Here is a 14,404-nt window from a genome sequence, read left to right as displayed (position 1 = left end):
CTCCTTGGAAACTTTATGGGGCAGTTCTACTCTGCCCTGTAGGGTCGCCATGAGTCGGAGCCAACTTGACGGCGATGGGTTTTGTTTAACCAATAACCTCATGGAATTAGTTCTCTTGATTTGGGGGCTTAAGGCTGTGGTCTCGTGGGACAATCCAGTCAATTGGCATAATACATAGTTCTTAAAGTTTGTGTTCTACCTCCCAGTATGGTGAGTAGTGTCTGGGGTCTAAAAACTTAAAAGTTGCCATCTAAGTGACAACTATTGGTCTACATTTACCTAGAATAAAAGAGAAAGAAGGAAACCCAAGAATCAGCGAAGGAACTGGACTACAGGACTACCATATTTTTGGCATATAATGCACACCTTCTGCGTCTGTTTGCTGGCCAAGCCCTCTTTTCATAAGTGTGCTATGGTGCTATGCTTATTTTTTTTCTGCAACATGTGGAAGAGGGTTGGCATGGTGCAGCTTGTGAGGGTGACTGGGGCAGGGAGACACAGCCAGTAAACAAACAGAATGTGCAAAGCTTGTTAACCTGGAGCATTGCCTTACTTAAAAAAAAAAAAAAAAATCATATAAGACCAAAGGGTCAACCGCTATTTTAAAGTATAGGTGAGAAGGTTAGGGGGCAGGGAGATTTAAGTAAATGGAGGTGAAACAATTAGAATAGAAATAACGAGAATGTTGACACAATGTGAGGAATGTAACCAAAGTCACTGATCATTGTCTAGATATTGTAGAAAGGGAGCAGGTTTTGCTGTGTATATTCTCACCAAAAATAAGATTAACCAAAAAAAAGACTATATGTTATGTACAGTATATTATCGAAAAATGTTAATGTTCACATTTGGTATATGAAAACATCCAGAGGAAACAAACCAAAATATTGACAGTGGCTATCTTTGCAGGGAAACCCTGGTGGCGTAGTTGTTAATTGCTACAGCTGCTAACCAAAAGTTGGCAGTTCAAATTCACCGGGTGCTCCTTGGAAACTCCGTGGGACAGTTCTACTCTGTCCTACAGGATTGCTCTGAGTCGGACTCGACGGCAACGGGTTTGGTTTTTTGGTTTCTTTATTATTGCAGAGGTGTTAGGATATATTGTTTTTGTATTGTTCTTTGATTTTTGCTTCATGATCTATTTGCCAAGTTTCTGCATTTAAAAAAAAAAAATCTAAGTGCTTAATTTAAAATTTTATTTTTTAAATTATTAAAATGACCAAAAAAAAAAACCCAACTACTTGTTCTTATAAATGACGAGGTGCAATAAACGCTGTAAAACCACAAGTAAAGTCAACACGAAGTATTTATTGAGCACCTGCTGTATACCCAGCATTGTGGAAGAGGCTGAAGATCACAGAGCAGCACAGGATGTGGTCCCTGCCCTTTAGAGGCTTACAGTCTTAGGTGGAGAGACGGGGAACAGGACACTTGGGGAGCCGGGAGAAGAGTCTAGGCCAGAATGTTACAGGAGTTGGAAGGTGCCTGGGGTCAGACCCACTACGTGCTTCCGCATCTCCAGGGACTCAGCTTTCAATGGGAAAGACAATTCACAACCCGGAGTCCCGAATCAGCCCCCTTAGAGTACCCTATCCACAGCTTCTATTCCCTGACTCAGCTGCTACTCAAAGTGCAATGAAATGGGGAAAGGGAGATCCTCTGATGAGTTCTACATCAGCCCCCTCTCAGAAAAATCTGCCCCCAGAAAAATTACCCAATGTCATGGATTGAATTGTGTCTCCCAAAAAATGTGTGTGTCAATTTGGCTGGGCCATGATTCCGGGTGCTGTGTGATCGTCCACCATTTTGTCATCTGATGTGATTTTTTTCTATGTGTTATAAATCCTGCCTCTATGATGTTAATGAGGGGGGATGTGCAACAGTTGTGTTGATGAGGCAGCACTCGATCTACCTGGATTGGATTGTGTCTTGAGCTCGTTTCTTTTGGGATATAAAAGAGAGAAGTTAGCAGAGACAGAGGGACCTCATACCACCAAGAAAGAAGTGCCAGGAGCAGAGCACGTCCTTTGGGCCCCAGGTTCCTGCGTGGAGAAGCTCCTAGTCCAGGGGAAGATTGATGAGAAGGACCTTTCTCCACAACAAACAGAGAAAGACTTTCCCTGGAGCTGACACCCTAAATTTGGACTTTCAGCCTACTTTACTGTGAGGAAATAAATTTCTCTTTGCTGAAGTCATCCACTTGTGTTATTTCTGTTATAGCAGCACTAGATAACTAAGACACCCAATAAGCAACGTATGCATGGGCTTACTTGTGTTGATTTACTAATCTGCAGTGCACAATTTCAAAGATGTGATGAAACCCATGTGAAATTGTACACTACAGATTAGTAAATTAACACAAGCTCGTGTGAACCTTGCTTACTGTAAGCCCATGTGTACCATGCCTATGGTTAACCCACCCCTGTGTCCCCTCATACACATACTCTTAACAGAGAGAGATCCTGTTCAAGGAGGCCTGTCCAACTGCCTAGGGTCCCCATCCCCAGAGCTAAGAAGAGGAGGTGGTCACTGCTTGAGCTGCCTGAGGTAAAACTTGGAATCCCAACTTCAAATGTGCCCCTTCCCCATCCAATCTACTGAGATGAGGGGAACAGGCACCCTGGAACTGCCACTCAGGGCCGGGAGGCTACTAGAGGGAAAGAATACGAAGGAGGGGAGAGAAGAACGGGACTTGAGAGCCCAGCTGGAAAAGAGCTGGGGCTCCTAAAAAAGTCCAGGGGGAGCCAGCAGGGTTGGGGACAAACATTGAGGCTGGCTCCCCTGTAGAGAGCAGAGGGGACCTGCGGGGGGGGGTGTAAGGGTGGTTTGCTACAAGACCCTACCTTCCCAGAACACAGGGGGGTATCATGTGCCAGGAGGGTGCCAAGCCCCTAGCCCTGCTCCTAGGCTGTGCCACTTCAAGTTTACCATTCCCAGCCTTAGAGGAGGTAAGGAGACTCCAAAAAAAAAAAGTTTCTGATAATGCTCCATTTTGCTGGGCCTCTTAAAAGTGCTATCTGTTTACTTCTCAAATGATAAGGGATTTAGGTCTGAGAATTCAGGAGAGGGGTGGAATTTCATAAAGCCCACAAGACAGTGACTGGAGGGAGCCATGCCCTTCCAGAGGTCTGGGCGGAGGAGGAAGCAGCTGTCATGAAGCCAGTCTCCCTTCACCCCCAGGGAAAGAAGACATGAAGAGCATAGAATGAGGAAGTTTTAAATAAGGATTTGTATAATAAAAAATACCCAGCGCTCTGACAGGCCTACCTACTTTTTTTTTTTTTTTTTTAATTATTCTAATGCCCGAGGCTGGGGATGGGGGCTGGGGATCAAGGTATGTACAAGAGAAGGAGTTTAAATTAAAACACAAATAATAATTAAGACATACATACTGAAGGACTACCGTATTTTCACAAATAACGCACCCACGTAAATAACGCACCCATACATATAACGCGCATGGTGTGCCTAGGAAAATAACTTGCCAGGGAGGTTGTGCGGTTGGCAAAAAATCATCACATGCACATTATTTGCGTAAAATACGGTTAAGTCAGAGAACGTGGAAGGGGCCTGTAGATGTCCCCTGGTTCCAGGAGATCCATGCCTCCTCGGGTGGGTTACGGCTTCCTCTTGGAGAACACCAGCCGACGTTTGGAGTGGTAGAAATCTGAAGAAAGAGAACAAAGGTCAGCATGACCAGGGGAAGGGGGTACACAACAGAGTCACCCAACCAAGGCAAACCACAGCGGGGTCGCCGTCAAGTACAGGGAAGAACTCTGGGAACCTCCACTCTGACTCTCAGGGGGTCATTTACATGCATTCACTTCACAGATACAATTGGAAGTGGACCTACATTCAAAGGTCTACTCTAGAGCCAAGCGGCCCAGTACAGTAGCCACGAGTCATACGTGATTACTTAAATTAAAATCAAATAAAATTAAAAATTAAATTCCTGAGTCACACTGTTGTGACATGCCATCAAGTGGATTCTGACTCATTGTGACCTTATATGACAGAGTAGAACTCCCCTATAGGGTTTCCTAGGCTGTAATTTTTATGGGAGCAGACCACCAGGTCTTTTCTCCTGCTCTTATGGAGTGGCTAGTGGGTTTGAAGTGCTGACTTTTGGGTTAGCAGCCGTGCGCTTAACCGTCACACCACCAGGGCTCCTTTCAGTCACACTAATCACACGTTAAGTGCCCAACAGCCTCATGTGGCTAGTGGCTACCACACTGGACGAGATAGATACAGAATGTTTCCATCTCTGCAAAGAGTTCTATCGGACAGCGTTGATCTACGAATTCAATTAGATGATTCATGGGAAGTGCTCTTTAAAGTTCTTGGCTTGTAGAAATGTTAGCTATTATTATTATTATTCGTTCTGATCCAGCTGCAAACTTGCTGTGGGTCCCTTGGCTTCGCCTCCCTAAACCTCAGTTCCATCAACTGTAAAACGAGGATAATACTGGCCTGGTGCTATAAGGATTAAATGAAATATTTTATATAAAGGCCTTGGTCCAGGGCCCAGCATCAGATATGCTCAAATAGCATCATTCATTCATTATTTATCAAGCACCCACTACATGCCAGACATTGTTCTAGGTACTGGGGATTCAGCAATGAATTAGAGATATACAGATACCTTTCTCTTGGAGCTAATATTCTCATGGGGGAGACAGACAATATCAAGATAAGGAAGTAGCTGTTGATAGATAGTAAAAAGTGCTTAAGAGGACAAAATAAGCAGGGAAGGGGGGCAGGAAGTATGTGTGTGTGTGTTAGGGAGGGGAAGTGAAGTTTGGATCAGATGGCCAGGAAATTATTATCATTAGTCTCTTCTCCACTGCAAATTCACTATGGAATCTTAGCCTAATTACTACTTCTCTGAGCCTTGTGGAGCACTGGTGGCACAGTGGTTAAGAATTCGGCTGCTAACTAAAAGATCAGCAGTTCGAATCTACCAGCTGCTCCTTGGAAACCCTATGGGGCAGTTCTACACTGTCCTACAGGGTTGCTATGAGTCAGAATGAACTCAACAACAGATTTGGTTTTTGGTTGTCTGAGCCTTGTTTCCTAACCTATAAAACGGCGGTAAGAATGTCTTATGGCACAGGATTGCTATAAGGACTAAATGAAATTCACCTTAGAAGTTTAGCAAAGGGCCAGGCATATAATAAAACCAACCAGTTGCCATCAAGTCTGCTCCAACTCATGGCAACTCCATATATGTCAGAGTAGAACCATGCTCCATAGTGGCCAATTTTTCAGAAGTAGATTGCCAGGCCTTTCTTCCAAGGTGCTGTGGGTGGACTCAAACTTCCAATCTTTCAATTACCAGCCGAGAGCATTAACTCTTTGTACCACCCAGGGACTCCTGGCATATAATACATTCTCAATAAATGTTAGCTAGTCAGTCATGGCTGCAGGCTTGCTGTGTGACCTTAGGCAAATCACTTCCCCTCTCCAGGCCTGTTTTCCCCTCTGCCTAATAAGCAAGATGGACCAAACAGATTGGCTCTTTGGGTCTCAGGTACTCCATTCCCAGTAGTACCCTCTTTCCTACACCTGTCCTCACCTGTCATGCTGGTCTGTCCCCGCTTCCGGCCCTGACGTGCACCAGGCCCACCTGGAGACACTTCAGGCCGCTCAGGGGAACGAGGCACGAGGGTACAGGACAGCGACAGGTCCACGTGGTCCCCTTGGGCCGTCCCCTGAAGCAAAACAGTTGAGGTGCAGGGCCGCTTGCCCCCTCCCAGGTCATCCCAGGCCCCCCGAGGCCCTGCAGGCATATAGAACTTCGGCAGGCCAAGGCCCTGCACACGCTCCCAGACATAGTTGCCCTCCAGAGGTGTCTCGGTGACAAAGTCGAAGTTCCAACGTGCACGTGCCTCTTGCAAACAGTCTGCCATTAGCGCATCACAGTCGCGGCGCAGCTGCTCTTCGTCCACAGGGCCAAAGAGGCGGCGACACACCTTGCTGCTGCAGGGGATCTGGGCGGTGTCCCCTGACGGCTCCGACATGGCGCCTGTGGCTGAGACACAAGTATGACCCAGGTCACTCAGGAAATTGGACCCTCCCTTACTCAGCCAGGGAGCACTGGTGGCACAGTGGTTAAGAGCTCTGCTGCTAACCAAAAGGTCAGCAGTTCGAATCCATCAGCTGCTCCTTGGAAACCCTATGAGGCAGTTCTACTCTGCCCTTTATGGTTGCTATGAGTCAGAATCGACTCGATGGCAATGGGTTTGGTTTGGGTTTTTTACCTGGCTCTACTTTCTGTATGACCTCAGGTGGGGCCCATCTCTGGGCCTTTCCTGCCCCACCACTCCCAGATGACTTCCTTCCCACAGGCCCCAGACCCATTAAAAGGTACCAGGTGGGCCCAGGGCGCAGGCAGCCTGGCGCCTCCAATGTCACTGGGACAGTGGGCAGCTGAAGAGCAGACTTATGTCAACAAAGAGAGGTTTATTGCAACAGCAGGGATCAGAGTCCTGTTTACTACCAGGTATTATCAACTAAAATCAAATGGTTTTCCCCCCTGAGGTGTCTTTAGTAGGTGTGAATGCTTCAAATATATGTGAATTGCCAGAGTCCAGAAGTTTCCCCATCTGGCCAAGAGGTCAATTCCCAAAAGAATAAATAGACTGATAGCTTCTCCCACGACTGGACATTAGCAGGTCCATGAGAGGTAAACCTGCTCTGTAACTTAAAAAAAAAAAAAAACTGTTGCCCATCAAGTCAATTCCAACTCATAGTAACCCTATAAAACAAAAAACAACAAAAAAAAAACACTGCCATTGAGTCAATTCTGACTCATAGCAACCCTATAGGACAGAGTAGAATTGCCCCATGGGGTTTCCAAGGAGCGCCTGGTGGATTCGAACTGCCGACTTTTTTGGTTAGCAGCCGTAGCTCTTTACTATGCCACCAGAGTTTCCAGTAACCCTATAAATACCCTGGAATTTGGGGTCAGGAAATTTGGGTTCTAGTTCTGGCTCCACCAGTTACTTCCTAAAACTAGCATGTGACATAATGTCTCTGGGCCTCAGTTTCCTCAACTGTAAATTAGGGCTGCATGAAAGTTCGAAGAGTGTGGCTTTGGAAGCACGCTCAGACAATTGGTTGAAGAGTCCCTGCAGTGAAGCCGGATGGAACAGAGTTGAGACACTGTATCTTCATAGTCAAGAGAGAGGGCTCTGGGGCCAGATTGCCTGGGTTGGAATCTAGGCTTAGCTGGGTTACCCTGGACAAGTGACTTAACCTCTCTGGGCTCTAGTTTCTTTTTCTGTAAAACCAGGACATTGATAATGAATGTCTCAGTGGGTTAAGTGTAAGGATTAACCGAGTTAATGTAGGTAACATGCTTAGAGCAACACCTGGTATACAGAAGTGTTTGGAAAACGGGAAGCACTGTATCTCTCTGCCTTCAGTTCTGGCTGAGCTGCCTCCTGCCTCCTCCCCATCATTCCCACTCCGGCCCTCAACCCCACTACCACCACCAGCTATCAACTCCTTCAGACTGCAGCTGACAGGTGCTGTGGGCAGAGGGCCTTTCCCAAGGATGTCATCAGACGGATGGCCTAGGGCTGAGGAGGGGCTGGGCGGGACAAGGCAGGGCCATGATTTCTGCAGGGCTGAGCCACATCCTGCCAGGCATATCAGGTGATCTGAAGTCTAGACACCTCACAGTCCTTGCCCTGAGTTGCCTGCACCCAAGAAACTCATTTTGCTGGCAGAGAAAATTAAAGGTGGCGGATCTGCACAGCTCCTCTTCTCCCACTTCAGAAGAAGGAAAGCTTAGGGTGAGTTTGCCCATGAGGGGAGCCCTGACTGGCCTGAATCCTTTTTACAGATGAGAAAAGCAATGCTCAGAGAAGTTAAGTAACTTGCCCGAGGTCACACAGCAACCACACATCCTTGGCAGGGACTGGGTTTTTCTGGGGACAAGTCCTGATCTGCAGGCTCTGAGAAAGAAAGCTCTGCTGAGTGGCCTCCAGGGGTAGGAAAATCTGGACCTGGTGCCACATCTACCCCACCCCCCACCTCTCACAATGAACAGGGAGAAACAACTTTAAGTCTCAGCTCACTGGGGAGGGTGTAAAGGGCAGGTGCTCAAAAGGCTATGAAACTTATTCCGAAATCACACAGTTAAAAAGGAAAGGGCCTCTGTCCCACAAAGGGGGCAACGGTGCCGTGGGCAAATCCATCGAATAATCTTTGTTGGCTCTCTTCAGGGCAGGGGGTGAGATTTATTTATATATTTTTATGTGCCAGGGACTGGTCTAAGCACTTTACAAATATTAATCCTCCGAGCACATGCGTATATATTAGCTCCTTTACACAGAAAAGGGAACCAAGGCTCAGAGAGGTTAAGTAATATACCCAGGGTTACAATGGATACAAGTAGATTTGAATCCAGGCGTGTCTGCCCTGAGTTCTATGCTCTCAGCCCCTACACCCTGCTCCTTCTCCAGTTTTGAAGTTTCTTAACCAGGTATGTCCAGCAGGCTTACCTGGAGGGCTTTCTCAAAGCACACATTGGTGGTGCTCCTTCCCTAGACCATCTTAATCCAGACTGGATTCAAGCAAGTGTTTGGTGCAGCTCCCCAAGAGGGTCTGATGGGCTCCCCTGGGGTGACAGCGAGGCGCACAGAAAGGCTGGAGTGGGGATTCTGGGTCTCCACGACCCAATGGCACAAGGAGGAGGAGCCCGCTTTACGGTGAGCTGGATATTCCCCGGCTTCTAGGAGCTGAAGATGGGTCCCGCAGGATCCCTCTCCCCTTCTACCATTCGTTGCCTGATGGCTCTTATGGGCCTCTCCTTCCCCATTAAAATCTGCTTTCACGCCCAGTATCATAACTCCCAGCTCAGAAAAAAACACAAACCCTCGTTTTACAAAGAAGAAGAGCTTCCCTCGTTGGGCTGCGTGTCTTAGACCAAACCCTAGTGTGACACTTCAGCCATATTTTAATCCCCAGGTAAATAGTAAACGCTCAGTAAATACTGTTGAACCAATGGGGTACTCTTTTTAAGTGGCGGTATGGGGAGAACAAGGTTGGAGCAGCCCAGGGGTAGCGGCGGGAAGGAAAGGCGGGCGAAGCCTGATTCCGTTGGAAGGGATGTTTGCTATTCCAGACAAGGCCGGGAGGGGGCGCTGATCTCCAGGAAATCACGCGCAGGGTGGGAGGTGCGTGGGCAGAGCCTTAGACAGCGAGAGGGACAAATTGTGATGAGTCAGTTTCCTGCAAAGCGCTCCCGCCAGCCAAAACCCCCCTTCCACTCCTGCTGCGCGTCACCCTGGCGTAGGGAAGGAGGAGACTGCGAGGGAGGGGCCGGGGGCCGCGAACACGTCACTCTAAGCGGGCCCGGCTTCCGAAACCCCCGCCGCTGTTGGGAAACCGCGCGTTCTCGCGCCGTCTCTGTCACACACATACACACACACGCACGCACGCACGCACAGGCGCGCCAAGATCTGGCCCTCCACCTTATCTCCACGCCCAAAGCACGGGATGAGTCAGATCCCTGGAAAATAAAAATAGACGGGAACAACGAAAATAAAACCGCTCGAAAGTCCTCCCCGAATCGCTACGTGGAGGGAGGGAGACAGGGAGGGAGCTGCCCCGGTGCCCCAAAGTACCAAACCGAGTAACAAGATACTTTTCCGCACGAGAAGGGTGCAAGGGTCCACCGGGCGCCCAAGACAGCTCCCCAAGTGACTCTGATGGTGCCAGTGGTCCGTGGTCCGCCCTGGGTGGCTGCGCCCGAGCGCGATTCGCCCTTCTGCCCCGCTCAATTCTTTGGCCCTCGGAGAGGGAGTTTGGGGCTATGCCGGGGGCGCCTCGAGTCCCTGGATCCGAGTCCCGAAAGACACAGGCCTTGGACAGCATCTGAACCCTCGGAAGCCCCATCTCGCAAAGACGCGCCCCCTCCCACCTCCCACTCCGCAAAGATGCGCCCCCTCCCACCGCCCACCCTGGAGTGGGCTCAGCTCCGGCTCCAGCTCCGGAGTCCAGCGTCCCAACCCGAGGACAGGCTGGGCGGGGTTCTCCCGACGGCGGTGCGAAAAGGGTAGATGAGACCCCTGCGCTTCTCCCACGGAGAACCCGCGCCGCGCGGCAGGAGCCGGACCCCAGGTCCTGGACCTTCCAGTGCCCCGGCTTCCCCGGGAACACGCTGTGCCAGCCAAGTAGGTCACTGTGTTGATGGGGGACTGAGACTGCGGAGGGGCGGAAGGCTTCTGGGGCGCCCGCCCCCCGCCCGGGCGGGGTTTTGATCTTACCCGGCCCGCTCCCCGGGGTCTCCTTGTCACCGTGAGTCACCTCCTCTCTTGTTCTTAAGGGACGTGTCCTGGCACATTCCCGAGGGCCGGGGACACAGCCCGCGCTGACCTCAGCGCCAAAGGGGTGTCGGGCACGGCGGCGTCGGGGATCTGGACCTCACGGGCCTGGGTCCTGGCGGCACGAATTGGGTCCGAAAGCCAGAGAGCGGCCCCGGGGCGGAGCCCACTTTAACCTGCTCAGCGCTCCCCCGGCGTCCCCCTACGGCCTGCGGCGGCCGGGGCCTCCGGACCACGACGAGAGCCAAGCGGCACGGGGGGTCAGGGGGGCTACCCTACAGCCGCAAGCTCCGAGGACGGCCCCACCCACGCCTTTCCTAGCTCCAGGAGAGTTTCAGGGAGAAGAGAGCGGGCAGAGGATCCCCAGTACTGGTGCCCTCCCTCCCGCCTTGAGGCCCCAATACATCCCGACCCCCGTCACACGCACTTACAGACACTCGTGCGCGCAAAGCCCAGCGCACAGACACACGCCTGTCATTCACCTGCCGCAGAAACAACTGTAGACGCAGCACACACACACGGACACATCCGGACACACACGCAGACACACTCAGCTCAGAGTTGCCGGCCCAGGGTCTGCTCTTGTCTGTCGCGGCTCCCTCACCTCGTCTGAGTGGCTCGCTGTCTCTGCGAATCCGCGCCCGGCTCCGGGTGTCCAAGCCACTGACTCCAACAGCCGCTCACACCTCAGCTGGTGCTGCCTGGCGCAGCCTTGATATATAGCCACGGCTCAGGCACGCCTCGGGAGGCGGGACCCGCCGCTCGGCCCACCGCGCCGGGGACCGCCCTCCCCGGGGGCCCGGGCGGCTCCGCGCCCGAGTCTGGGCGGGGTTCCAGGCCCTGGGACAACTGTAGGTCTCGGAACCTCGGGAGCTGCAGGAGGCGCGTCCCGTCGCTCCTGGGCTTGCGCGCTTTACACATTTCTCCACGAATTGAGCCACAAACCCGGCTTTTTCCAGTTGAAGAGTGAGTGGGCGCTTCGCAGGACCAGGACGGCGTAGTTAGGAGGACCCCCCCTCCCTCTTCCTGGCCCCCCGCTGGCGGACTCCAGGCAAGGACTTACCCATCACAGCTGAAAAGATCACAAGGAATGGCATTAATAAATAATATTCCATAAATAATAAAAATTATGTACCTCACTTTGCAATTCCCAGAAAAGCCTCACTATCCCACCACAATTCCCACAGAGCTCTCACTAGACCACCTCTCCTTGATGCACGCTGGGGCAACCAGACACCCTAACAAGCATCCTTGAGGCCAGAACAGAATTCGATCTGCTTTATTTCAAGATGAGGAAACAGGCCCAGTAAACCTAAGGGGTACAGAGCTGGCGCTTGTCAAGTGCCTCAGAGAAAGAGGGAACTGGGGACACTTCAGAAGGACCAGCACGGTTTCCAGGAAATCGGAAAATGGAACCAACCTCCCCGCCTGTTCCTCTCCCAGCTTCTCACCTCAACAGAAGAAACCACTGATTACAGCAGACTTGATGTTTAAGAAGGGCAGAAGGTCATTACACACTTTTAAGAAGTACCTATATGGGATCAAAGTGACAGCAGCAACTGGAAAGATTCAATAGGAACCTTAGAGGGCAGTGAGTTTATGTTAATGGGGGAACAACTCAGAAATGGAGGGTGAGAGTGGCTGCACAACTCAAAGTCCGTCATCAGTGTCCCTGAATTGTACGTGTAGAAGTGGTTGAATTGGTATATGTTTTGCGGTGTATATTCTTAGCCACAACTACCAAATCAAAAAAAGAAAAAGAAGGGGAGAAGGATTTGGTGATTTATCTCCTGGATATTCCCACACACACTTCACATTTCCTGTGGGGGAAATTGTTGCCCAGAGAATCTAAGTGATTTAACTCAGGTCACACAATAAATAAATGGCTATGGCAGGGCTGGAACTCAGGTTTTTTACCTCCTGCCATGCTTCTGCCTGCTGCCTTCTCTGCTTCGGTGACTCTAGAATGGGGGGTGGGGGGAGGGACTCTGCAGGACCCCTCATTTGCAGGCAGCTTACTGAGGTAACATTAAAGCCAGACAATTCTGGAAGTGTCCGCTGGTGTTTCTGACAGATACAGAGCCACGTGAGATGTCCAGCCATTCCCACTCACCCTCACACCTTAGCCCCCCTTGCACCCCACCTTTGCCTCTTTCCTTCCCCTGATGCATTTGCAGTTTGTGCTTTAAAAAAAATTATAAAACATGATGAACGTGTCACTGAACGGTACATGTGAAGACTGCTGAAATGGCAAACGTTACCTATTATTTACCACAAAAAAAAAAAATTTTTTTTTTAATATTGCAGAGAATGGAGTGTAAATCTGAAGAGAAATCCCATTAAAAAATAGAATCCAGGCTCTTGGAAGGGCTGTAATTACTGACATCTCGGGCTGTTGAGTGTCTGGAAATCTCTGCCCAGACATGCCCAGTCTTCTTCCTCTAAAGCAGCTGACCTCAGGGAACAGGCTTCTTCCTCTAGTGTTGGGATGGGAGCCCCTGTAGAAGTGGGAGGGTGCTGCCCCAGACCCCTAACTCTGCCTGGACCTCAAGTCAGGCCAGAATTGTCGCTGGACCTCAGGAGGGTCCCAGAGAAGTTGAGGTCCCAGGGCCGCCACCCCCCAGCACCTGCCCCCACCTCCCTTCCACCTACACCACTCAAGTGCTGGGTTGTCAAATGTCCAATAGAGGACAAGCACATTCCCCAGCTGCCTTGAATCCCCCCAGCTTTCGGGCATTTCAGATAGACTTGACATTATCTGTCTGTTTACTTTGGAATTTTTTTTTTTTTTAATGAAGGCTTATATTGAATTATTTACAGTTTTGTGGTACTGAGATTCACAATGAAATAATTCTTTTTGTTGTTGTTATTGGGAAGTGAATTTTTTAATAGCTTCTAGCTCCCCACCACCACCATAATGGGATTCAGCAAATATTTAGTAAGCACCTACTAAGTGTCTAGCACTAGGTACGTTAAAAAAAAAAAAAAAAAAAATGTTTGCAGCATGTAGCCAGGCACATCCTTCAAGGGAGGATTTCTGTCTTGAAGAGGGCAAAGGAGCAGGTTGTTAGAGGTCACAAGAGCTGATTCTCACCTTGCATGCATGCATGCGCGCGCACACACACACACACACACACACACACACACACAGCTGTGCCAGTTCCCAGACCAATCCCAAGAAATCTACTGCAAACCAAATTTTCTGTTCCAAGGAACTCAGGCTCCTGAGGGAAGACTCTGACCCAAGGAGGCCAAGATCTCTCTGGAGTGTACTGCAAACCACATTTTTTGTTCAGTGAAACTCAGGCCCCTGAAGGAAGACTCTGACCAAGAAGGCCAAGATCTCTCTGGGGTCTCTGGGGGTTCCCCATCTCCTACCACACCCTCCCCACCCCAAAATAGAGAGCAGCCACCAGCCTCTTCTATGCCATGGCTCAACTTGTTGGGACATGTCCCTAAGGGCCAGAGGGCCGATGGGGGCCACTGCCTGCTGCCCAGGCATGCTCCCCAGGAGGCAAGCAGCTTAGGGATGGAAGGAGTCTCAGCCTAGAAGACAGGAGGGTCTAGGCCAACCCCACATCCCCACCCAGCAGGCTCCAGATAATGGAAGGGAAAGGTGGAAAGCACAGGCCTGAGGAAAGAGGATGTGAGGAGGGCCCCATGGTGGCTGCAGGAGCTACCCAGGAAAGGAGAGGAAGTGCTGGGGATAATGTCACCATTTCTCAGAAGAGGTCTGGGGAGTCCCAAAACAGGGACAGCCAGCTTTCAGAGGAATTCAGCTCCACACAGAGTCCCAAGAAGCGAGACCCCAGAGAAGAAGCAGAGCAGAGATATTACACCACCAAGCAGAATAAGTAAGCCCTGCTTTTTTTTTTTTTTTAAGAAGAATGAGATTGGGAGCCCCCACCCTCACCTGATTGGGGGCTTTATGCAACCAGCACAAGGGTCAGGGCTGACCATACAGAGAGGCACAGAAATTGTGACAGAATTTGTGCCATACAAATACTTCTAGTCTCCCTAGCTTACTAGCCAAAGCCTGAAATTTCGCCATTAGAAATTAATTCCTTTGA

At 50.2% G+C, this 14,404-nt stretch overlaps 1 protein-coding gene across 1 annotated transcript; it reads right to left on the bottom strand.

The window, feature by feature from the left end:
* Positions 1-1,259: 1,259 nt before the first annotated feature.
* On the bottom strand, positions 1,260-11,029 carry CDKN1A (cyclin dependent kinase inhibitor 1A). Its single transcript, XM_049890813.1, has 3 exons — positions 10,939-11,029; positions 5,576-6,031; positions 1,260-3,667 (listed from the first exon to the last, which is right to left on the bottom strand). The coding sequence occupies exons 2-3, from the start codon at positions 6,018-6,020 to the stop codon at positions 3,618-3,620; spliced, it is 495 nt and encodes a 164-aa protein (XP_049746770.1). The 5' UTR covers positions 6,021-6,031; positions 10,939-11,029; the 3' UTR covers positions 1,260-3,617.
* Between the last annotated feature and the right edge of the window lie 3,375 nt (positions 11,030-14,404).

This window comes from Elephas maximus, chromosome 1 (genome assembly GCF_024166365.1).
Source record: "Elephas maximus indicus isolate mEleMax1 chromosome 1, mEleMax1 primary haplotype, whole genome shotgun sequence".
NCBI classification, from domain to species: Eukaryota; Metazoa; Chordata; class Mammalia; order Proboscidea; family Elephantidae; genus Elephas; species Elephas maximus.
Note: the sequence above shows the minus strand (reverse complement) of the source record. Positions and strands in the feature narration are given on the sequence as shown.

Coding starts and splice junctions, on each gene's coding strand:
- CDKN1A (XM_049890813.1), bottom strand. CDS start 6,020: ATGTCGGAGCCGTCAGGGGACACCGCCCAGATCCCCTGCAGCAGCAAG. Junction 3,668..5,575: donor GGGACAGACCAGCATGACAG/GTGAGGACAGGT, acceptor CTCTTTCTTCAG/ATTTCTACCACTCCAAACGT.